This window comes from Serinus canaria, chromosome 1A (assembly GCF_022539315.1).
Source record: "Serinus canaria isolate serCan28SL12 chromosome 1A, serCan2020, whole genome shotgun sequence".
NCBI classification, from domain to species: Eukaryota; Metazoa; Chordata; class Aves; order Passeriformes; family Fringillidae; genus Serinus; species Serinus canaria.
In genome coordinates, this window is record NC_066314.1 from 68,058,334 (window position 1) to 68,083,813 (window position 25,480).

Below are 25,480 nucleotides of genomic sequence, written 5' to 3' on the forward strand. Positions count from 1 at the left end.
TCAGCAGAGCTACCACAGTGGGGAGTGCTCTCAGTGACAGCTCGAGGGTTGGTTCCTTCTGAGGGGACAGTGAAAAGAAAACCAGCCAAGGAAATACAGGCCAAGCATCCCTAGCTCAGGGACAGAAGCAGCCTGGGTTTCTCAGGGCTGGGTGGACACCCTGTGGGCTGCAGTGGTACCAAACTTCTGTTCAACCTCTGTCCTGCATCTTGTTATTTTTTAAAAAGAAGGATAAAGCCTGGAACAAGCTCTGCTGCTCCCCCATCAGCCTCTAGCTTTTCCTTTCCCCAGTTTAGTTGTTGCAAAACTTGATGCATTCAAAGAATATGTTTCCTGAAAAGTCTTTGATCATTTTTCTTTTGAGGCAAGTTCATTCCTCATATTTTCTTTGAGGAGGAAGGTTACTGAGTCTTTTTTTTTTCTATTCTCTGGGTAAATCAGGAGAGTACAGGATATTTCAATACCAAGTCTCCTCTTGGGGATGAACACCACCCCTAGAGAAATGCAAAAGCAGCTGGGTGTTGAGGGGAGGGAGCAAAGGCTGGGACATCCCTGTCTTTGGAGAGAATGTCTCCGATGTGGCAGCCTGCACTCTCTGCAAGGCACTGCTGACACCTAACCCAGAAGACAGGACTTTACAGAAACATTTTTTTCTTTAAAGACCTGTCTTGTCCTATCTCATTATTGCTGTCACTACCTGACAGCTGGGGTAGTGGAAAGAATTAGGCTCCACACAGTCTGTTCTCCCTAGATGAGCTGTCCTCGAGGCAGAGGGAAAGCAGAATGGTAAAAACAGCATTTGTGACATTTGTTTTTCCCCACCTTTGATGCTGATGGCAGCACTGGGGTCTGGTAGGCAAACTGAGCTAAACTGGCCCACTCTGCTCAGGTGCTGCTGACAGCAGGGAAAAGCAAAACTGTGCTTAATGAAGCAAGAGGCTGAGTGAGGCACTCAGGGGATGAGGAGGAGCCTCTCCCAGAGACTTCTGCTCCAGTGGATTCCCACTGGGTCCCTCCACATGTTGGATATGAGGCAAAATTAAAACACAGGGTTTTCTGGGTTTGTTTTTTATTCCACTTTCTCTTTTTTTTTTTTTTTTTTTTTTTTTTTTTTTGTTTGTTTGTTTTTGGTGATAGGTCCATTTACAGCTTTCTGTTACATAATATCCAATACACAGTTTAAAACTCCTATAAATCAATGTAATACCATTTTTTAGAAACAAGCTTTGCTGGGAATATCCAGTGGTTTTTGTTTCCCAAGTCATGGTCTCATATTATGTGTTAACTCATTCTGTCTGGTCATAATTTAATTAGAGTTGACTTATTTGAGTACCTGTGTGCTCTGAAAGTATTCCATGGTCACAAAACATAGTCCAGGCTATTTAGCAAGATCCTGATAAGATGAATGCAGTAAAAAGATTATTCTTATTTCCTGAAAACTGAGAAAACATTTTGAATTTTATGTTAACCACCTTGCTTTGCCTGTTTCTTTTACAGATCTATTTTGTCATACTGTTTACTGTATGTGCCAAAGGTTTTAAATTCTTTGCATGGAGTTTGTGTGATGTGCAGTGGGTAAAGGACCTTTAGATGTTGCTGTGCAGTCTAAATGTGTTTGACTTCTATGTTGAATACATGTGTGTGCAGGTTTGTTTGCTCTAGGTGTATTCAATGTCTGCTTCTGCTGACTTTTGAGGAGGCTTTTCTACAATAAATCCTCACATGAATGTGCAGAAGGTATTTTATCCCTCCATGCTTCCCCAGCCAGAGGGCCTTGCTCAGCTCTGAGGGTTTCTTCCTAACTCTTTCCTATTTATTTTCTGCTTTTGCTTTTCCACTCTTCTCTTCTGAACAACCCCTGACTTTTTCCTGATCCCACAGCTGATAACTGAGTAATACACAGTGAGAACTGGTAACTGAGAACCTCTGTTACCAGTGGGTAAAGAACAACCCCACTTTTGTCTTTTTATTACAACCACAAGCAAAATGTTCCTCTTCTTTCCCACCTGTTCCACCAGTGCCCACCTGAGCCTGGTTTTCCTGCTGTTCAGAACCATCTCTCCTGCCTGCACATAAAGAGAGAGTCAAGATCCTGTAAATGAATTATTGGGCAGTTGCCTTGAGTCCTGGTTCTGAGAGAGAGCCCATATTATTTGTCCTTGCTGCCCACCAGGGTTTCACTGATGCAGCTGGGGACAGCCTGGGGATAAACTGGAGTTATTGCTGGAATAACTCCTCATTTTGCTGGTTATGACCCAGAAATCAGCACTGGGGGAAACCTCTACTGAGCCATAGCAGAAGTGAGGCCATGTGTTTTAAGTGACCATCCTCGGTCTGCTGGGTCACTTTTGAGCCATTTCCCTGCTGGTTTTGTGGCATTGCCAGCTGCACCTCCTCTGGGTGAGAGCTGGAACCTTTTCCTGCGGGTGTGCAGGGCTCCTGCTCCTGCCGGTCTTTTGCTGCCACCTTGTGACATCCTTCCACTGAAACAGGGGATTTGTCCTGGCCAAGCCCATCTTTGCACTCAGGACTGCTTTCAGCTCGTGTTTTGGCAGCTAAAACCCGTGATGGAAACGGCTCTGTAAATTGTATGTATGTTTTAGAGTTTCAGAGGTGCCTTTGAGCCGGGTGGGTGGTAGCTGGAGCTGCTCCAGTGAGCTCCTTTGGCAAATTCTGCACTCAAGTGAACTGCCTGCTTGCAAGGGCTTGAGCAGTAAACTGTGCATGCCCTTTGATGGGATTGCTGTGGGATTTGGTGTTCTGGGATAGCCTTGGATGCTAAAGGCACTGAGGAGAACCATTTAAAGGAATGGCTGTCATTGCCTTGCTTTAAATGCCAGGGCAGGCACGGTTAAAGTAAATTGAAAATGGAGAGGCCCTGCTGAGACTGGGGAATCCCCAGGAATCCAGCCAGGCTGATCATTAATCACTTCAATCCCCTGGAGCTGCCTGCATGTATTTTACTTTTAAGTGAAACTGTAGAGCCTGGCATGAGAAGTGGAACAATGCAATGTTGATAAGACTTGAGGAAGTTTGATGAAAATATTTCTTGACCCTGAATACAAATGGATGCACACACTCCCCATCTCCCCACCCCCCAAAGGGAAATGTTTTAAAGCTTTATTCAGGGATGGAGTTTTTTCTTTTCAAGGTGTTGAGAGATTTGACAGAAGCCATATGAGACTTTCATGAATCTTCCTCCTTGGAGACATCACAATATTTTCCTGTTTACAGAGTAGAAAATAATGATGAAATGTCAGATACCAGTCTGTATAATAACAGCTGGTAGATACTGATTCAGCAGTGACCCTGCCTGAATGTGAGCAGGGTTTGCACTGATGGGTTTTTTGGAGCCCAGATTTAAATTGTGTCTTCCAAAGACATGAGTAAGGGAGGCTTTGTGGCTGAGCTCCAAACCTGGCCTAGTCTGATCCCTCAGCTCAGAAAAACTTTATTAAATGTACAAAAACTTTGTATTTCTTGAGACAGACAGTTAATGTACTTGCTCTTGTGTGGGGGATGTGAGGATGACATTGGTTTTTGTGTATATCAACCCCTTCCATGAATTAGACTTCTTCCCTTTCATTCTTTTTGTGTTGTTAATTTTTTTTCTTGTTACATATGAGGCACTAAAGAAATGTGTAGAATGCAAACATTCATGCAGAAAATATATGCATTTTGTGGATCTGTAGCATAACAGGCTTCTATCTATAAAACATTTTGTATGTCTCTGAAATTTCTGTTGGAATGCATCTCTTCCAGATTGACTTTTCTGACATTTAAAATGACATTTCAGGCTGGCCTTGCACAGGCTGACCCTTTATGAACTTTAAACCTAAAGCTTTTGTTCCTCTCTTTTCTAGATAGAGGAGAGAACAGAATTTTTGAACAAATCTGCTCAAAAGAGGTAAAGCAAAGAAAACAGTAAGTTCTGTTCAAACAGCAGTGTTTAAGTGGAGGGAATAATAATTCCTGTCTTTTTTTTTCTTTCCCTACTTCCTGCAGTGGAATGAAGCCCACCCAGACAACAGCAGTTGTCTCAAAGATTGACAGCAGACTTGAGCAATACACCAGTGCAATTGGGGTAAGTTAATTCCAGTAAATGGATCTGGTTACTAATGGCTCTGGGGCCTTTAATCAGCCTTTGTTTTGCTGTTCAAGAATTGCAGGGGTTTTTGATCACAAACTCTTCTTTCATGTGACTTCAAGAACAAAGTGCTTGAGGCACATCTGTAACCAACATCTAGAGATGCATCTAAGCAAAACCTCAGATTTGGGTCTTGCCTTTCATGCTGTAATTTACTGTTTTGTAAGCTGGCAGGAGCTTTGGAGGGTTCAGCCAGCATCTTGAGTGACAGTCACATCCTCTGCTTGGCTGATGAGAGAGCTGTCAGCACAGAGCTGATGGTCATCCTGAGCAGAGCTGACCTGGCAGCTGATTTAGGAGAACAAGGAACTGGCTCTGTGCTGCTGGCTGCCACCCCACAGTGAAATTCCTTGGCCAAGACAGAGAACTAGTTAAGCAGTGGCAAAAGGGAAATCAAAATCACCTTAAAATGCAGTCCTTGACCCCAGGTGATTTTGACAACTGTGCCTGAGAGCCAGAGCTGAGGGCTTTTTCTGTCCCTAGTCCAAGGTAAAATAGGAAATTGATACCACAGTATCCAGCTGCCTTCTGACTTGAAATATTTCCTTTGCTGAGTTTCTGATTCATCCACAAGTGGCCAAATCTGCCTTGCTTTGCAATGAGAGGCAAAGCATCACTCATACAGGTTCTTATTCTCATCCAATCTATGATATGTAAAATGTGCATGAATTTTGACAAGAAGAAAGAGAAGAAGAGGAGAATTTGGCCAGTGTTTTTAGTAACCATGCAAAAGATATATTTGCCCCAAAAAATCACCCAAAAACTTCCACCCAGTGCTCCACTCTTCAAAAGAACACCCTTTTTCAAACACATAGTGATTGCTGAGATTACAACTGAACCTAGAATGCTGAGGCTCAGTTGTCTGGGGCAGATGGAGCAATCTGATGCTGATTGACAGAACAGCCTTTCCTCCTGGCCCTGCAAAGGGATTCCCCTAGCTCAGGCTTCCAGGAGCCAGGTAATAACTTAGCTGTTAAATCCTTGGAGCAGTTGTGTGCAGAGCTGAGGTTTGCCATGGGTTTTAGAAAGGTAATAGACACAAAAATAAGGGAGTGCCACTTTCCCAGCTGGTTGTGTCAAAGGTGCAACTGCAAATGGAAAAGGTGAGAGAGTCTCAGTGGCACCTCCTGAGCTGGGTACTTCTCATCTTTGCATGGTCAGTGCTAGAGCCAGATTGAAATGCTGCATTCCCCAGAGCCAAACCACCCTGCAAATCCAGCTCTCACTGCCAAACACCAAGTGGCCCCAATTTTTCCCCAGGGCACAAAGGCTTCAAGACCTAAAGCTTCCGACCTTCACGTTCCGGCCGAGGGCGTGCGTAATATCAAGAGCATGTGGGAGAAAGGCAATGTCTTCTCATCACCTTCTGGGACAGGAACACCTAATAAGGTATGAATTATCCCAGGGGGATATTTTATATTAATTATCCCAGGGGGTGTAAAGAATTAGGCTCTGGACCTGGCCTTGCACTCGTGTTCCTGTGAGTCAGCCTGTCTGCTCCTGTTGGGGTCACTGGTGAAGCAAATCCCAAAGGATCCTGAAGGCCCCAGAAAGCCACAAGGTGGTGTGGCTGCAATGTTGGGTGTCATGGAAGAATTTAGTGACCTACTGAGCTCAGTTATGGGACATTCCAGTGCCACATCAGGTATCTTAGAAAAATACATCTGGGCCACTCAAGCAGAGTACAAAGAAATTCTTTGAGTAGGACAAAATTCTTCTGGGGAGCAGAAGAGCTTTGAATAGGCAGGATAGTGATGATATTTTCTAGGTATTTCATGGAAGTATTGGTGAGACCTTTATCTTTTCTGTGTAAATCCTTAAGGCAACTTTTCTTTCTATAATTTGATGCCATTTGTTGGGCATTTATCATAGGCAAAAAGATAAGCCATGGATTGAAGTGGGTAATTACAGATAGCAATTAAATTTTACTAATTTGTTCTAGCCTTTTAAACATTTAATGATTTAAATTTTAGGCCGCTTCTCTATAGTGTGCCTCTTTTGAAAAAAATTAGTTTCACAAGAGAAAAAAAGTAAACTTGAGCTGATGTCTCTTCTATTAAGCTAAAGATTTTTGGGGTTTGAGCTTGTGGTAGAAACAGCATGTTTGTGTCTGACATTTATTACTGGGGTAGCAGTAAAGAGGAGATTTTTTGATATTTATTACTGGGGTAGCAGTAAAGAGGAGATGTTTTTGTCAGTCCATGTATATAATTTCTGAAGACTAGAGGGCAGCAGCACTGTGTAATTCACAGGGACAAAACCTTCAGAGCACACAGGATGGCTCTGAGCAAGCCATAGGCTCAGTGAGGACCTGTCTATTAAACCCAGGCTTGGCTTTGCTTTTAAATCTAAACCATGGTGATCAGAGCAAAAGCCATTCTGAAATTGTTCTGATTGGATTTCATCATTTTGCAGGAAACTGCTGGGCTGAAGGTTGGTGTCTCCAGTCGTATCAACGAGTGGTTGACCAAGACCCCAGAGGGCAACAAATCCCCTGCTCCAAAACCTTCTGTAAGTAAACTTGGAACAAGCATCTCTTCAGCAGGTGGGCTCTCTCCTGGGGCAGGGGGTGCTTCCTCCACCAGCTGATGGCTTTGGAGGAACTCTGCTTTATGTCACAGCCCTCTGGCTGCTGACTCCTTGTAGCCAGAAAATGGGGAGAGGGAACAGGGCAGTTCTCACCTTAAAGCTCAGAGAAACACTTCTCTGGCAGAGGATGACTTTAATTTACCACCTGTGAAAGATTTACCATTAATTTGGAAATTACCAGCCAGGCTGCACACTTACACACACCCGGAGTTTGGCCCTTGCCCTGTAAAAATCTTCCAAGTATGTTTTAAAACACAACTGAAATAATTTATTTCTGTATGAGCCTGAATGTAACTCCTAATGAAGGCCCTTTAGCCTGCCCATTGGTTCAGCAAGAATGAGAGCAGAAAATGCTGTTGAGGTAATAACCTGGGAATGTGGGAAGCAGCAGGAAGAGGTTACTGTGGGATGGGGAAGGTTAAGGATGAGGAACCTGAATATCCATATTGGAGAATTGTTTCTGATGTTAATGATTCAACTTCAGGATTTTGTTAAAGAACTGATTTCTTCCTGTGTCCTTGTGCAGTGTTTTTCTGCCAGTTCAGCTGCCCTTTGTGAAAAGTGCAGCCTGAAAAACACATTCTCATTTCACACTCCTATTTGTCCTAAAGAGGAGTTTGAAATGTCCAGCATTGTCCACTACAGAATCTGCCTCCAGATTTTTCCCTCTTTTCTTTCAAGTTGCATCTTTTAGACAATGTAAAACTAATCTCTTGTTTTTCCCTCAGCCAACTGTTTCTATCTGTGTCCTAATTTCCCTCTTTCTCAATAGATTGTTCTTTCTTCTTTCAATGTCTCTGCTTGAAGGAACACGCCCTCCTCCTATTCTTCTTCTTTGGGGGTCTGTTTGCTAAGTTGGTCAGGTAAACCTGTTTATAATTGACTATGAAGGTTTATATACATCTATAATGTCTGTTTTTAATTTTTTTTTTAGTCAGGGTAAATGAAAGGAAAGCCTAGAATTTCTTATTTAGCAAATAACTCCTCACCCCCATCACATTCCACCAAAATTGAAAAATGTTCAAAGTTTTTGTGACCATCAAGTTTCTTGTGGATTTTAGAAAAATACTAAATTCAAGGCAGAGCAAAGATTTCAGTTTTACAGTGAACCAAAGTCACATATCCCAAATTATTTCAGGACTGTGGAAGAGGGTTTGTGTTGATGTCCCCTGCAAATGGCTTTGTGATAAGGTCAAAATTGCTTTCTTCCTTCCTCTGTTACTACTGAACTGCCTTTTTAAGGAGCAGAATTTTCTTCAGGTTTTAATCATCAACAACCTTGTGTGGCTGCAAATTATGATCAGTTCTAGAGCTCTCTGATGGGTGCAAATACCCCTTGCAGGAATCTCATTTCCATTCACCACTGAGCATTCCACAGAGGGAAATTCTCACCTGTAGAAAACTTTACCTCCCCAGGGATGGCCAGTACAAAATACTTGAATACTTCCTGAAAAAAAGAGCATTTATGTCCAAGATTGTTTGAGTCTCTTGTTTGCTATACACAGAGGTAAAAATCAACCCAGCTGCCCAGCAATTTTCATTTTCATTTGCAGCCCTCCTTTTCCCCAAGAAGCTAATTGGCATTTTTATGAGTTTTGATTAAGGTCTCATTAATACACTCATTTTCAGAGATTTCTGCTATTCTTTAATCACTTTATCTCATCTGGTTTGGGTTTTTTTTGTGTTTTTTTAAAATTTTTTTTGTTGTTTTTTGGGTTTGTTCGGTTTTGGGGGTTTTTTTGTTGCTTTTTTTCTGTCAGGCTAGTGATTGGCACATCCTAAGGTTGCAAAGGATGCAGTGGAAATGGAAATTTAAATGGATATGAAGGGCTACAGTGATAAGTGCTGAAATGTAGAGCAGGATCTCCTCTTCTGTTGTAATAAAACTCCCAACTCTATTTTTAACATAATTTTTTAAGGAAAAGATTTTTCTTTTGACCTAAAATAACCAAGAAAAGCTATTTTTTAATTCCTCCCTAGTAGAAATACTTTCCCTGAAAAAATGTGGGGTTTCTTCTGCAAAAAAATGGATTTTTTTTTTTTTTGTAAAAATCTGAGGGTGCAGTAACTCTTCACTGCACTCCCTAAATTGAACATACTGAGTTAGGACCAGTCTGTGCCATATGAAAGAGATGCAACAGGATTGTTTTTTGTCTTAAAACATGGATATGTGTGGAGTTATTTTGTGAAATACAGATCTTCATAACTAACAGACAGTGTAATATTTACCTCTGATGGAACTTCTCTGGTGAGCAAGTTGCATTTTAGCTTTTTCTTTAACAAGTGGAAATAAACCTGTACTAATGTTGGTTTCTGTTCTCTGACATTAAAATACAGGATTTAAGACCAGGAGATGTGTCTGGCAAACGAAATCTCTGGGAGAAGCAGTCAGTGGAGAAGCCAGCTGCTGCTTCTAAGGTAATCACACTTCTGGCTGGTGTTTACTGGGTAATATTCTGTTACTAACCCACCTTTTTATCTATAAAAGAAAGCACAGTGAGGTTCAGAAAGCAGTGTATACTTTTATATTCCTGTTTGGCAGAGCTGTGTTATGTGTGGACATCTTTGGGTTTTTTTTTTTTCTCTGTTATAAATGCAATTTTCTCCTGTATGGAATTTTAATAATGTGTTTTTTGCTTTTTCAAACAGGTATCAGCCACAGGGAAAAAATCAGAGACTAATGGTAAGTAATGCCATAATGCATATATTGCACCTGTTTCTAAAGTTTAATACATATTATTACATATAATATAATATAATAATATAATATAATACATATAATACAATATAATATAATATAATCTAATATACTATAATATAATATAATATAATATAATATAATATATATAATCAAGTTATGCATATAATGTTAACAAACATGATTATATGTGTATTTAATTAAATAATACATACAATATTTGATATTTACATACAATATTTATACGTGTATTTAAATAAATAATACATACAATATTTGATAATATACATATTATTATATGTATATAATATTTGTATTATATACATATAATAACATAATGCAAATAGAAACATGACCTAGTTTTACAGAAAGAAATCAACAAAATAGCCCTCTTAGTTTTTTACTTGAATTTTAAATTTTATTTAATATTTATTTCTTTTTATTTATTTAATCTTTATTTTATTTTTTTGTTTTAAAGCACTCCAAATAAAGCCAATTAAGCTAATTGTATGGCTAAGAACCAGTAGGGAAGACTGGAAGTTCACTGACCAATTTAATGGCTTTAAGGATGCTTTGCAACATCCCTCTATTCTTTGCTAAGAGAAAAATGATCAAATGGAGACAAACTCTTGGTTTTCTGCACTCCAGTGTGTGCCCACACATTTTTAGTGGTTTCATGTAAAGGTGTATGGTTTGTGTAGTGGTTCTATGTGTGGTGCACCTGTGAACTTTTCTTTTTGGCTGAGTCATGCAAAGCAGAATTGTTTTGTTCCTCCTGTCCTTTTTCAAGCCCAAGTGTCAGGAGAAGGGTTTTTGGGCTGGCTCAGGGCTAGTGCAGCCCTGCTCCCATGGAAGGTGTTCTCCACCCACAGGAGCAGTCCCAGCAGAGGGGTCAGAGGTTGCTGAGCCTCTCCTCAGAGGCTGAAATCCTGATTTTTGTCCTCCTGGGAGCCACCTGAGAGCACCGCCAGCACTGTCCTGCCTCCTTACATGTTATCCTAGAGGGCTTTTTGTGCCTTTTCTGTTCTAGAGATGTCTTTGGGCTGTTGCAAGCCATATTTAATCTGTCTCTTTCTCAGCAGGTTTGAGACAATTTGAGAAAGAACCCTAGGAGGCCACTAAAGACGCTGGACCAATCAGTTTGGGGAAAAAAAAAAAAGGAAAAAGTGCTAAATTGTTCTTTTTATATTTATGTTTATTTACCAAAATGTCTTTTTTTTTTTTTTTTTGCATTATCCCAGTTAAAACCATGTATATTAGCACTGTATTTAATAATCAGTCTAGACATTCATCAGAATAGTACTGCCTTTGCACAAGAGCCTTTATTCCTAAAGAAACCCATGCTGTGAAATATACAGACTCTCCTACTGACAGTCATAAATCTGTATCTGAACAGAGATTTCAGCTGGCATTAGAGGTCAACCCAAAACACATGTTCAAGTGAAGTTGCTGGGGAAAGGTGTGCAGTAAACCTATAAAACCAATGGTTACTTTTGTAATACAGAAGTTTTTTTCTTTCTGCACTTTAGACTAAGGCATGGAAGAAATATCTTTAGTTGACAATGTAATATTTTCTGTAAGTTGCCCATGTCATGAGAAATACTGCATCAATAACATGTTATATTTTTTTTTGTTTTATACTTTTTTTAAGTATCAATTTTTCCATTCTAGTTTAAGTTAATACCTAAATTTGGATGAATATGTTAGCTGACAGCGGTACTGATATTTCTTTTTGTTGTTAGTGACTAGTAATTGAATGCAATCTAGAATATATATACACACATAGCTTTACAAAGTTTAGCCTAAAGGCACTACTAATGGTAGAATGCTTTAATATGTGCTAGAGTATTATATTTAGCAATAAACATACATAATTAGCCAATATCACAGCTTAAAAAAAAATAAAGACAAAATCACACACTTTTCTATAGTAAGATTTCATAATTGTCATTAAAGGTATGGTGAGATAAGTATTAAAAAAAGTTTAAATGTCAGTTGCCCAGTAATGGGTAATTAAAAAGAAAGTATAGTTTTTAAAAGAGGAAAAGGTAAGGGTATAGAGGGTCAAAAATAGGTCACTTGTATAAAATGTTGTAGTTTAATTTATATAAAACTACCATAATTAAAAAGAAAAAAATGCAGAGTTGGAGCTTGTTTCAAATGACTGTACACCAAATCTTGCCATCCATCAGTGCCCTACACCAGGTCCAGAGAAAATGAAGTAAACCTCTATCTTTGTGATGCTTCTTTTTACCTCTCTCCCCTGAATATCTTATTTACAGTTGTTTTCATTTGTACATAGCAAACACATGGCTTTAGGACGTCAGCTTGGTTTGGATTTACATGCCCTACAGTTTAGCATTTACATCCTACAGTGTATGGGTGGCATAAACTGAGCAACTCAAGCAGCCCCTGAGCACGTTGTGAACAGCTTTGTTGTGCACCAGGACCCCCAGGACCTCCCTTATCCCCCCTTCCATGTCTTACAGCACTGGCTTCTTCCTGAAGAAGTGTAAATTTCTATTTCAACCCAAAGCTGGGCTCCCCTGCTTGGCTGAACCATCTTGTTTACATCTAGGGATGCACAAAGTTGTCTCTAGGGGGTGAAACTGTGCCTGGCATTGTCTGTGAGTTGTCGTGGTTTTTGTTTGGGGGTTTTGTAAACACTCCTCTGAGTCTTTCAAATACATCTGATAGCTGCAATAAAAACTATTTGTTCAAACAATGTATTCTGAAACTGCATCTGCAATAAATGGAATATTTCCATCAGCAGCCCCGTTTGTTAATGAGCAGGAATGGATCAGTTGTAAGTGGGGTAGGAGCTGTGCTGAGTCCCTGTGGGATAAGGTGAAGAACCCCTAAGGATGTTCCTTCTGATGCCACAAACCAGCTTGGGTTTAGCCTGACAAAATCTGAAAAAAAAGTATTTGAATATGAAAATATCTTATAGGAATTAACTGTGAGGCTGCCTCAGGGTTTGCTTTGGTGATTTTTAAGAAGATTTTTTGCTGTGCTTTTCCTTAGATAAAGCCAGCCTGTGTCTGAGTGTAATTTTCTGGGTGCTGCCAGCAGACCTGCACAAATCTAAGTTTGTTTGAGACTCCCAGTCTGATGTTGGAGGCAGCCCTTGTGTCCTTTACTGTGAGTTATCCCTGCCCATGATGCTGCCTTCAGCTTTCCCCAGGAATCACACAGGGGTTCAGTTTCTAGGTGCTCAGATGAAGGGATGTGTGAGGCAACCTTTGTTCTTTAGGTCCCAGCTAGAGCACAATCCTGTTTTGAAGAATAAGCCACAAAGTGATCTCTATGTCCTAGCACAGGGATTACAGAAACTTATTTCTATCTGTATTAAAATTTGTAAAACCCCAGACTTTAGAAAAATTTTATAAAACTATGTACACTGATCAACTTTTGTGGTTAATAAACTTTATTCATATTAAATTTTAAAGCATTAGAAATACACTATGAAAATCACAAAAATATAAAAAGCAATGTAACTAGAGCATTCTTTGACAGTGACTGATGAGCCAGTATGACTGACCACACTGGAAGTAACATATAAAAAGTCCATGTAAGTCCCTGGTTTTTGGTTCAGCATGTCTCTAGTTAAGGAAGACCAGATAAAAAGGAAAGGAAAAGACATTGTCTTTTTACTACTAACCAAAACCAGATTTCTGCTAAGCATCTTTACAAAAACCCCACCCTTATTGCTGCATCAGTTAGTGGTCTCCTCCTGGAAAAAAAAGGGAGGAAAAAGTAACTGCTCATAACAATTATCAAGTACAGAAGAAGAAATGAAGAAGCTGCAGAGCACATCTAATCTGGAAGGAGGTAAACGGAGGTACTGCAGGAACCTCCTGCATTTAATAGTCTGCTTTGAATGGGTAGTCCTTGTGGTTGACAGCTCTGAAAAGAGAAAGACCTTGTTATTCAAGCAGTGCAGAAAGATTCCTGGGCAGCATTTCCCTGCTGCAGCCTCCCTCCCTCCCCAAATGCCAGCGTACTCAGGGGCTCTGCAGCTGTCACTGAACTGAACACAGGCCTGTGGGAAAGCCCCTGGAACACCAGCATGCTGGATGGAACCCTCCAAATGAATCTCCCTCCTCAAGTTCCAGGACATGCCTCATTCAAGCTCAAAGTTTTGGTTTTGGTCATGTCTGTTTTCGAGACGGAGTGTGTGAAAATACAGACAGAAATAGGACAAAAGGATAGTAAGGATAATAAACATACTGGTTCACTGGAACTGCCCTCCAGTTCCTGTTAAAGCTGAGGATGACATCCATCTCCTTTTTGGACAGTTCAAAGTCAAACACCTAGCAGGAAAGAGGAAAAAAAACTGTTTTTAGTTAGGTTTGTGAGTAGTTAGCTCCTAAGTGTGCTTCATGCACTTAGGACTTGAGGTAGGAATGCATTAAGCACTGTTGAGCAATCCTCTCATTTCTCAGGCAAATAAGAACCCTTGAAGTCATCAAGACAGTCCTTTTGTTTCTGAGGTGCTGTTCATAGCAAGGTCTTACATTTCTGGGTGGCTGAACTCCAGCACCACTGCACTTTGGGCTGTAATGCACACAGAGACTTCAGGTGCTCAGGATGTCTCACAAACACTGGAACTGGAGGTAAATTTTCTGCTACAAGAGAGGGCTACTGGGTACCAACTGCAAAGAGCTGCCTCACAGGTCATCATCTGAAGAGTTCTTGCTAGGGGTTCATGGGGAAAAATTACTCCAAACCCTCCCACCATGGATTGAAAGCAATACAGAGTTATTTAATAAGATGCCACACCTTGTGAGCAAACATCCAGCTAAACTTCACTGCCAAGGAGAGCCACAGCCTCACAGTGAGACAAACTCTAACAGGTCTGGTGTTTGTTCTCAGCTTGTTCCTTTACACCCCAAGGACTTGTTAACCTTTTCCCCAAGGGCAAGTCCAGATCTGGGGCTCCTTTCTCCAGCAGCAGAGCTCAGACAGCCCTGGTGTAACCCATTTCTCTCCCAGCAGGAACAAAATGCTTTTCCCCAGATTTTCAAATCTCTGGATCCCCCTTCCAGTGCCCCAGGTGCTGCTTGGAAACACAGAGGGGCTATGGGTGTGGGTGCCCATCCTGCACAAAGCCAGGCTGCAGCATTTCCCAGGGGATCTTCACCTTCATGTTCTCCTCCACACGGTGTGGTTTGTCAGACTTGGGAATGACAATGATGTCTCTCTGCACCAGAAAGCGGATCAGGACCTAGGAGAGACCAAGGAGGAGCATGAACACTGAGCTCCCAGCAAATCTATTCAAACCCATTTTGTGGATTTTGTTTTTTCTTTTAATCTACAACTTATTTTTCACTCTTTGGAAGACTACATATTGCACACAGGAGTTCAATATGCCAGGATTTGCTCATGTATTTGACAGAAGACTGGCAAACTGTATTTTTTTTTCTACATTGTGGCTTTTGCAGGATTTGTTTTGGTTTTGTTTAGGGTAGTAGCAAGGGGAGAAAAATAATGATGCTCTGGCTTTGTATGATGTGATTGCTCAGACTCAATGAGCATAATGACACTACAGATTATTTTGGGCTCACAGGTAAGTACTCACAAAGGTTCAGCTTTTGGAAGTCCATAAAAGGAAAAATGTATTTACAGAATGCAAAAGTTCCCCTCCCCCCTAAAAAAACCCCAACTGTTGCATACAATGTTTTCATCCTGCTCTGCCCTAAAATATGATTGTCTTTGATTGTATATGAACACGTGGCTTTGTTTGAAGTGCAGGTTCTGCATACCCCAGGCAACAACTAATTTGTGTGATTAGTGAACAAAGATAGGAAAAAAAAATCTTAAATAATCAAGCAGCTTTCAACAATTCTTTGTGAACATGAGCAGATTGGAGGCAATTAAATGTGTCTCCAAATTACAGGACTCTTCTGAAGAATAACTTAGCTGGAAAAAGGAATAAAAATCTAGGAAGGTGAATGCCTGAGGTAAGCATGTACCACTGCTGATCAGCCCAACCCAAAACTTGGCACTCAAGACCTCCTTGAAAATAGCTGATAATTTTTAGGAATGCTGTTAAGACCTTGGGCCGAATGAAGAGTCAAATTCAAGCCCAATGTAATGGATCTCTAGAGAAGGAAGCATCTGCTAGGACTGTCTTGTAAAACATCCTAGGAGGAGGAATGGTTTGCTCTGACACCTTACCTGGGCAGGGCTTTTATGATGCCTAGCTGCAATGTCTTTAATCTTGGGGTCATCCATAAGTGTGGGTTCCCCTGGCTTAGCCCTGTTAAAAAAAAGGGATGGTGGCAATGGAAAGGTGATGGCTTCCCTGTAGGAGCCTTGTATCATGTGACAATCTGCATCAAGACAACAGAACTTCTCATTTTAACTGTATCATTTACCTAATTTTATAATAGTAATAATAATAATGCTAATAGTCTTCCTAGTTCAACTGCAGTGTTTTGTGCTCAGAAAGGCTGCAGAGCTCTCTCACCACGGGCGGTTAGGAGAGCCCAGGGGGCTGTAGGCTGTCACAGCAATCCCTTTGGATTTGCAGTACTTGACCAGCTTCTCCTGGGTCAGGTATGGATGACACTCCACCTGCAGGCACAGAAAGATGGTTGATGAAAGAGGCAGACTTTGCTGAGCTGCAGAGCATTACATTTTAAATCCTCTCGGGTCAAAGAAAATGTGAAGACTTGACTTCATGATTGAAATCTACCTTATAAAAAGTGATTAAAGTCACAGCAGTACCTAGAGGGGTAGCAGAGAACAGAGCTTTCTCATGCTATGTATTACCCACAGAAAGCAAAACTAGATGAGAAGAGTGTTGTCTGTGTGGAATCTGGGAAATGAGCCTTCCTGGACTCCTGCAGGGCAGGACTGCATCGTCAGAGGGGCAGCTCAGAATGCCTCAAGCTCTTTTTCTGCTCTGATGCCCCCAACCTCTCCTTGCCTCAAGGAGCCTCTCTCATTGCTGAAGAAGCTTGGGGAGATGATCTGAGCTACCCTAAGGAAGCAAGCTCATGTTGCAAATGGATGTTTGGGTAAGAGATCCTGAAAGCAACAGGATTTGGGGATGGGGATGCTGCTCAGCTGCCCAGGCCATGGCATGACCTCAGGGCTGTGTCTGTGCTCACACCCAGCTGTATCTGGACACTGGAGCTTCACCAGCAGGCATGGTGACATGAAAAACCTGTAGAGTAGTTAACTTAGACCTGAGCTGCTGTGGGCATTTCTCTGCATACTCCCCATCTGGAAGAGATGGGCATCCAGCACCCTCAGCTGCGTGCCAAGAATTTTGGAAATGGAAGAAAATCAGAAAGTCCCTAAGCTGCTGCTGTCCTGTGATTATGTTCATGAGGTATGTGGTGAGAATTTGTGATGTAATTGGACTCTTCAACCTCCTTTCTATAATGAAGTTGAGTGGTTTATTTTATGAAAAATAACTAAGTCCTGTGCATCCTTCTATAGTCCCATGCTGGTGCAGAAGCTCCCAGTGGGGATTTTGCTGAATATATTTAAGATTACTCTAAACATATATTATATATTATTTATATAGAACATGTCTATTATATATTATATGAATTTAGGTATACTCTGATTATATATGTATACACACAGACACACATTCTAAATATATTTAGGAATACTTCTTAAGTTCCAGCCTCATGAAAAGGTGATCTAGACAATCCTTAAAGTAAGGATTTTCATCCTAATCCATTCTATGGTTCCAGACTGCAAGGTTAGCTGAGGAAGGGAAACAAAATTCTCACCTGGTTCATTACAGGCTTGTGCTTCAGTCCTGGCTTGTTCAAGATTCTTTCAATCTGTTCATGGTTGAAGTTGGAGACTCCAATGGCTTTTACCAGGCCAGCATCCACCAGCTCCTCCATGGCCTAATGAGTAAGGACAACCAAGGTGGGTGTGAGTTGCTGGTATTGCTGTCAAGCTACATTATTTTATTTCTCTCAAGCTTGCGGCAAATGAACAAACAACTCACTCTAGAGTAGATTACATAAAAGTATCTCAGTTCATAAAAGAAAATAGAATCCTAACTGTATGAATGCCCAGTAAATTAACAGCCACACCCAGATTAATTTGAAGGGTTGGTTCTACCATTGTGTGTATCCAAATATTTTAGGAACAGTAACTGCAGTGCTGATAGCTTCCTTCTCTTTAGCCTTACTGAACACATCCCCTTCTTGCTCCCCAAAACAAGAGCTACAAGCAGGCTGAAATACAATTTTGTGTGTCTATCCTTCATACCCAAACCTCCATTTCATTTTGCACACAGATCTCTGCTCCATCTTTAGAGCTGATACTTTCTCTGAAGAGCAAACAGTGACTTACCTCCCATGTGTCCAGGAAATCTGTGTCACTGGGAATACTGTGACCCTTGTCATCCAGGGGATGCAGCTCTTCACCAGCCTGGTAAATCAAGGCAGGTAATACACAGACTTAATTTTTAAGTGTTGAATTTTCTACAGTGTGCCAGCACTTTGCACTGCCTTTACAGGCAGCAAAGGTTAGCAGGTTGTTTAAACATCTTGCACAACTAAAAATGATGCTTGTCCATTAGTATTCTCTTTTGGATGAGGGCCATATTTTGCAAAATGAGTGTCTGCATGCAAAGAGTGTGGGGATTAGTAATAATTATGTAACTTAATAATAATAATAATTATGTAACTGGAGAGGAGGGAACTGACACTCCACAGCCCCTTTATTCAAGTTTCTTATTTCTTTTACACTGATGTGGACTGGGGGAGGAAACACACTACTTCTGTGCTATGCCTCATTTTTCACTGCTGGTTACTTCAGGCCAACCCAACATCCCCCAAAACTTAGAAGTCCATGCTGTAACCACCATCCTGTGCTGGTTCCCAGAAGACCCAGGGGGCTCACACCTACACCTCATTCCAAAAGGCATGAAAAGCCAGGCCCCTGTGATAAAACACACCTAATTCTTGCTACCACAGGGACCAGGGAAGAGCCCAATGAACCCCAAATCCCAGCTGTGTGATGAAGATGGCCCCAGCAAAGATGAGAGAACCCTGGGCAGGTGAGGAGGAAAGGTGTGGAGAGCAGGAGTACCTTGAATCCCATGGGGAAGTGCATCAGGTAGAGGTCGAGGTAGTCCAGCTGGAGGGCAGCAAGGCTCCTCTGGAATCCAACCTTCACCAGGGACTTCTCATGGAAGGTGTTCCACAGCTGTGGGAAGAGACCAAGCCTGACTGTCACTTTACAGCTCCCACAGGACAGAGCAGGGCACAGAAGCTTCTCACTTGGAGGTGTGGGAGGAAAACTCCCTCCCCACTGAAGTCAGGACATGCTGGAGATGAGGATGAAACATTTCCCTGTTTAGGCAGGACAAACACACCACAAAGCAAACTGGGATGAAGGTGGAGTCAGGATTCCCCCTTATGAGAAGATATTCTCAGATATAAAACTAACAATCTGGCATCTGACACAGCAAACCTGTTAGTGTTACAAGTGTTGTTTTCAGCCTAAATTTTGACTGTTGAGCAGCTCATAGGTACCTTCTTTCTGAACCTTTTAATTGGGACAGAAAAGAGAAGAGAACGGAGAATGGTTGTCAATTTCACTTCATTTTTGAAATCAAAATTCAAGTTGTTTAAATAGAAGAACAAGTATTGTTAAATGAAACCACATTCTTTAACGAAAACAAAGCTTAATGTTGAAAATCTTAGTTATACTCAAAGTTTTCTGGTTTTGCTGGTGAAAACCCCCAAATTTATTAGCTGAACTGTTCTTTTTGTTAAGGAGCACATCTGGGACAAGTGGATGCGATAAGGAATGAAGAAAACACCTATAAAATACTTTGATTTCTGTTCCCTTTCAGGATTGCCATTTGTACCTGACAGACTTTTCAAATGTTGTGCTTAGCACTGATGAATCCAGACAACTGTCTTGCCTTTTTTTTTTTAACTTTTTCCCCCCCTTATCTTGGGTGTGTCCAATTGAACATCTGGTAAAATTGTCTTAATTAATGTCAGGAAATTATTAGATCAGCAATAGCTGTGATATCTTTCCTAAGTTGTCAATAGTTCCTGATAAAGCCAAATCCAAATTGCAGATACAGGATGGGACTTTTCAGACACAAGAAGAAAACCATGAAGTGAACGTCAGAGAAGGGAATAGGTCCCTAAGTAACTTTACAGGTACAACAAAGGTTTCTCTGCAAGAAAAGCTAAATGCCCCAATAATCTTGCATCCTTGTACCTTAGTGACAATGAAGAGGTCTTCCCGTTTCACAGCTCCCTCCTTGATCTTCTGCTGGACCGCGTTCCCTATTTCATTTTCATTCCGGTAGAAGTAGGCACAGTCGAAGTGGCGGTAGCCGGCATCGATAGCAAACTTCACCACCTCCTCCACCTTTCCCGGAGGAGCCTAGAAGCAAACAGAAGCCAGCCATGAGCTCTGCCATGTCCCCCTGGCAGGTCCCAGTGCTGTGACAGCTCCTCACGGTCCCCCTTTCCAGCTGTTCCTGGGGTTTCCTCATCCCCAGCATTTCACTGAAACCCGCCGGAGTTTGCGGGCATTTCTGCAGGGACCGGGCACAGAGCAGAACGGAGTTGGTTTCTGCAAGACTTCCAGCTCTGCCACCGCCAGCAGCGCAGCCCCCACTGCCATTTCCCCTCTTTGCTCCCTGTGTTGCCCAAGAAGTTTCGCCGCTTCACCTTCCCCAAATCCTCCCCGCCAGGGCGGCTCCGTGCCCAGACCCCCCAGACCGCGACCCCATCCCGGGGCTGCGAGCGCTGCCGCTCGCTCTTCTTGCTCGGCTTCTTTCTTTTATTCTGTGCCTCCTTCCACCTTCCCCAGCCCCTCATTTATATTTTTTTCTGCCTTTTTCCCCCTTGCCTGTTGCTCCCCGCTGCCCCCCCGCGCCTGGCATCCCGCCCGGTTATACAAGCGGCCGCCATCGGCCGCATCGTGCCCACGCAGGGCACGGATCCCGCTATTGCAGGGCTGACTCCTTCTCTATTTTATTGTTTTTAACTTTATTTCGCATCTCGGCATCTCCCGCCGGATCCCCACCCTCCCTCCTGCGCCGGTACCTGCCAGGTGCCCAGCCCCAGGGCGGGTATCTTCATCTTGTTGCTGAGCTCCACACAGGGGATAGCCATGCTGCCGCTGTCCGTCGGTCCGTCCGTCGCTCGGAGCCGCTATAAGGACCGGAGCTGGCCCGGCCCCGCCTCGCCCCTCCCCGCCTCGTCACCGGCGACACACACGGGATGCCCGGCAGCTTCTGAGGCTGCGGGAAGGCTCAGTGCTGATTTAGCTCTTTGTTGGAAAAGAGCAAACCTTGAGCAAATGTCTCAGCAAACCCAGAGCAAAGGTCTCAGCAGCCGAGCTGGCGCTCCGCACGCGTTCTGCTGGGCTGTGGTGGGATCGCCAGCCCGGGAAGCTCTCAAAAGATGCATGGATGTGGCACTTGGGTGTCACTCTTGCACCGAGAATGACACAGGAGCAGGCAGGAGGTAGAAAGAGCAAAGAAGGCTTTATTCGAGAGAACCGCGTGGTTTTTACAGAGTGGTACAATAGATTCTATTTGATTGGCTAACTAACAAAATCACCTTCCTCACGGTCCTTGAGAAGAACAGAAAGATGAAGGAGAAAACCACCACCTGCAGATTGCTTATACTTAACAAGTTATCACATCCTTACAACTGCCTGAGAATTCTCATAAGCTGCTGTGAGAAACACTTGCCTTTTCTCTCTCTCTGTCCCTTGCCATCCACACTTGGGGACATGGTGGGTTGGTGGCAGATGTGATGAGGACTGGTTGGACTCGATGACTTTGGAGTCTTTTCCACCCCTGATCACTCTATGGTACCACAGCTGACAGGGACTGTTGGCTGCCAGGAGAATTTCTGCCCGAGGCAATGGGTGCCCATTGGAGGATTTTCTCCAGTGGTGGCAAATGGACTGAATTTTTCATATTTTTCCTCAAAAATATTAGGCTTGCCTGTTCAGAGAGGAATTCATTAGAAGGGAACGTGGCCTTACCTTTGAGCTCATTTCTGTGTTCTCTGTCTCTGCAGAGGGCTGGGCTCCCTGCTGGACCATCAGTCTGTGGAAGGAATCTCTTCCCTGGCCCCCTGTTAAAATTTCACCCAGTGCTGGGAGGGTGTCAGATGCTGCTCAAGGGATTTGAGATTGCAGCTTGTCAACACAGAGTGCTTTAGCCCAAATAACCCCTTTCTTTTTGCTTGGGGTGAAAAGTTGTCATAGTTGAACAGTCACCATACAAAGCAACACTCCATTTTCAGAAGGCTTCAAACCTGTTTTTATCATAACATGAATGGTTTTTATACATTCTTACAAAACTCAGAAGTTTACTCATTGGTCAGGAAAACAAAGTGCTCATTGCAATAGACAGTTGCAGGTTTCTCTTATTTATCCTTTCTTTCTTGGTTTCTGTGTCCGTGACTTTGGGGGAAAATTCTTTCATGGGTAAAAATGGATCCTCTGATCAAACTTCCCTCTGGCTCACAGGGGTCTCTGTGAAACCTCTTCCACAAAAAGTGATATTTAAAGGTGGCAGGGGACTCTGTATGAGTGCAGTGCCTCAGAAATGAAGAGGCAGAGCCTGGAGGGACTGGGCTGCTTGGCTGGCAGCTGTCTGGAAGAGAAGGTGCTTCACACCACGGAGCTGATATAAGTCCAACACCCTTCCTTAGGCATCTCACGTGTCACAGGGACTTGGGGTTTAGTTATCAGAGCAGGGATGCTTTGCTGCTTGAGTCTTCTTTTTCCTTTTCCTTGTATTGCTATAAACTCCTCCTTGCTCACTGCTGATCCCTGACCACCAGTTTAAATGCTGTGGGAGTTCCGCTGGTGTCATCTTGTGATTTGTACAGCATAAACAAGAGTTAAATATTTTATACTTAGATTTTAGTGTTTGCTTACCAAAATGTAGAAGCCACTAACTGTGATGTTTGATGTGATTTGTTAAAATTAATGTGCATTTTCATTATTTAAACTGCTTTTATGGGACAGTGTTTTCAGTTGGCTAGCAAATGCATGTTCTGGGTTTAAATATAAACAAAATCTCTTCCTGGTTTCCTTGCCATTGGCTTAACCAAGCTTTACTGTCATCTTTCTGTTGCCTGGGATGTCATCACACATTCCAGAATGGGAAAAAACCCAAACTGATATGAAGTAGAGATGGAGAAACAGGAAATCAGATTTTTCAAAGTAGCTGATAATTCCAGTATGGTCAAACTAGAGCAGTGAGAGGAGGTGTCTTCTCTTGAAAACAAATATGAAAAACACATAGCTCAAACAACCCCATCCAAAACAACAAAAAGACAAAGCTACTGTGAGAGATGTGATGAATTTGACAGAAAAGAAAGATGTACAAAAAAAAAAAGAGAAAAAAGTCTGTTGAGATTTTATAAATTTAGTAATGGTACATTGGTTTTGAGGCCAGAAAGGACCACACTAGTCTTCTTACACTGATCTCCAATTACATTGAAAAGATTTTATACCAAGCCTATGTCATATCCATATTACTTAATATTTTTTAAAGGCACTTGGGTGCTACAGCAATAGGAACTGATTAAAATTATGTACAGATTAGACTAGGAAATGCTGAGCTCGAGCTATTAATTGCTATTTATTGCTTTAATTGCAATAAAATCTTGGTGTGGAAGGTATAAACCCCACATAATTGCCCTTTTTTTTTTTTTTTACCCATTTGTTTAACAGAGCCATCATTAATTTTCCTCCCTATAAATTTTTATTTGAAGACATTAATGCTTTTGGGGTGAACTTCCTGCAGGCTAGGGAGGAGCAGGGAGAGATTTTGGCAGCTCAGCCACAGCAAGGGCTGGCAGAGGAGAACTGCTGGAAGGACTCTGTTATGTACAGGCTCTTCTCTTCCAACTTTTTTGTTCTGATTTCTTTATCTGGATGGAGGAAGGCAACTCATCATTCAAAGCCACACAAAACCCGACTTTACGAGGGTTTAAAAGGCTTTACTTATTTTCTGGCTGCTGTTATTTGCTGGATGCAGTGTGGGTGCTGACTGGGGGAACTTTTTAGCTGAGTCATGGTGAATTCACTCCTTGCAGAGCCTCCAGCTCCCTCGGGCACCCTGCCCTGGTGTTTAACCAATCAGAGCCTGCAGACACAGGTGGTGACTTGTCCAAAACCTTGCTCATCGTGTCCATGGGTCACTACCCCCTGACTGGAAATTTCCTAGAGTCTGATTTAGAGCTGTCCCTCCTTTGGGGTGACTTTTCTAGAGAGTCATGGTGCTCCTCAGTGAGCAGATTTTGCTGAAAGGCAAAAAAGGCAAATCTCTTACATGGGCAGTCCAATGGGAGAGTTTTGTCTAGACAGAATCAATTGTGGGGCTGTGAGGGTCCCCAGGATGAGATGAAAAATGAGAATTTGACTCCGAGTACTCAGAAGGCTGATTTATTATTTTATGATATATATTATATTAAAAGAAATGCTATACTGAAGAAAGAAAGAGGATACATCAGAAGGCTAGACAGGAATGAATAATAAAAACCTGTGACAGACCAGAGTCCTGACACAGCTGGACTGGGATCGGTCATTAATTAAAAACAATTCACATGCTGGGTAAACAATTCTCCAAATCACATTCCAGATGAGCAAAACCTGGAGAAGCTGAGGCTTCTCATCTTCCCAGGAGAAGAAATCCTGGCGAAGGGATTTTTCAGAAAATATCACAGTGACAATCACAGAACCATTAAGGCTGGAAAAGATCTCCAAGATCATCAGGCCCAGCTGTTAGAGATGAAAATTTTTAGGTAGGAAGTCCCAACATGAGTCAACCTGGCTGATAGGGTTCCTTGGGGAAACAATTTACATTATTTTCCTGAGCTAATAATGCTAAGGAGCCTGTCACAAATGTCTGCTCCTGCACAGCTGACAGAACATTGCAATGTATTGATTGCAACAACTGTGAAACAACAAATGTGATTTTTTTAACTGTTAAGAAGGCAAGCATTGCTTTTTATATTTTAGTAAAATTGGGGTTGTTTTTTCCTGTGAGTCTAAAGGAAGCATGCTGGGCACCTTTTCAGGGTGAAGACTGAGACACAGCACAGAATCACAGAATGCTGAGATGGGAAGGGACCTCTACAACTCATCCTGAACCTCTTCCCTGCTCAAGAAGATTGCTCAGAGCTGCATCCAGATGGAGACACCACAACATCTCTGGGCAAGCTGTGCCAGTGCTCAGTCACCTTTGGGGTGGAAAAGTGTTCTGTAATGGTAGAGGGACCTTCCTCTGTCTCAGTTTGTGCCCACTGACTCTCATCTTGGCACTGGGCACCACTGAAAAGAGCCTGGCTCTGTCCTCTTGGCACCTTCCTATAGGAATGTGCTCTTTGTTGATGGAGTGACAAAACTATTCTTTGTCTCCTTTAAAATGAAAAGAACTTAGAAGTTCCATTCAATCAGTGAAAAAGACACTTCATAGGACTTAGAAGACTTCACTTCAAACTTAAGGATAGCCAGTTGGACAGAAGCTAAATTGTCTTGCCTAAGCAATTTACTAGAAAAATAAGAGAACAGAGAAACTAATTGCTTTTGTGAAGTGTTTTATTAGGAGCAAGAACTTGCACTTGGCTCGGTTTTTCTCTGTAAAGAGTTTTGTTATTTTGCCTTTTATTAAACCTTTTCTGTTTCTAACACTACCACCTGCTGATTTTATGGCTTTTAAGGTAGCTGAGCTATCTTGGGTGTGATACAGATCTCCAGGAGTGTGTGAAACCTGGCTTGAAGAGACCATGTATCACCTTCCCTTCAGGTATTTATGTACATTGACAAGACCCCCCTTGAACCTCCTGCTCTCCAGACTAAGGATTCTCAGCTCTCTCCTAATAGGAGGGACATTTTAATCCCTTAATTAATTAATTAATTAATTACCCATGCTTTGACTGAGTCACCTTCCTGTCATGCCCTGGGCAGCCCTCCTGGGGCACCCAGCCCTGTGGCCCCCCAAATTTCAGCCTGTGGGTGTGAGCAGGGTGAACGTGGCAGTGCTGTGCAAAGTGAGGCTGCCA

General features: G+C 42.2%; 2 protein-coding genes across 2 annotated transcripts in view; one reads left to right on the top strand and one right to left on the bottom strand.

Annotated features, from left to right (window-relative positions):
- The window catches only part of CALD1 (caldesmon 1), a 175,463-nt gene extending 163,257 nt beyond the window's left edge, over positions 1 to 12,206 (top strand). The window contains 7 exon segments of the mRNA XM_018919821.3: positions 3,864 to 3,907; positions 4,006 to 4,084; positions 5,408 to 5,536; positions 6,563 to 6,658; positions 9,074 to 9,154; positions 9,386 to 9,419; positions 10,517 to 12,206. Coding sequence (XP_018775366.2) covers positions 3,864 to 3,907; positions 4,006 to 4,084; positions 5,408 to 5,536; positions 6,563 to 6,658; positions 9,074 to 9,154; positions 9,386 to 9,419; positions 10,517 to 10,545 — 492 coding nt within the window. The 3' untranslated portion in view covers positions 10,546 to 12,206.
- Positions 12,207 to 12,838: 632 nt separating this feature from the next.
- On the bottom strand, positions 12,839 to 20,654 carry LOC103820479 (aldo-keto reductase family 1 member B7-like). The gene is made up of 10 exons (XM_009095151.4): positions 20,492 to 20,654; positions 19,656 to 19,823; positions 18,507 to 18,623; positions 17,766 to 17,843; positions 17,189 to 17,311; positions 15,907 to 16,013; positions 15,615 to 15,696; positions 14,578 to 14,661; positions 13,665 to 13,747; positions 12,839 to 13,340 (listed from the first exon to the last, which is right to left on the bottom strand). Exons 1-10 carry the CDS (start codon positions 20,558 to 20,560, stop codon positions 13,298 to 13,300), a joined length of 954 nt encoding a protein of 317 aa, XP_009093399.3. The 5' UTR covers positions 20,561 to 20,654; the 3' UTR covers positions 12,839 to 13,297.
- Between the last annotated feature and the right edge of the window lie 4,826 nt (positions 20,655 to 25,480).

Bases quoted from the DNA above. Each gene is read 5' to 3' on its own strand.
- LOC103820479 (XM_009095151.4), bottom strand. From the start codon at position 20,560: ATGGCTATCCCCTGTGTGGAGCTCAGCAACAAGATGAAGATACCCGCC. The intron at 15,697-15,906 runs GTGAGAGAGCTC...TTTTTTTAACAG, and splicing joins GGCTCTCCTAACCGCCCGTG to GGCTAAGCCAGGGGAACCCA. The intron at 13,748-14,577 runs GTGAAGATCCCC...CTTTCCTGCTAG, and splicing joins GTGTGGAGGAGAACATGAAG to GTGTTTGACTTTGAACTGTC.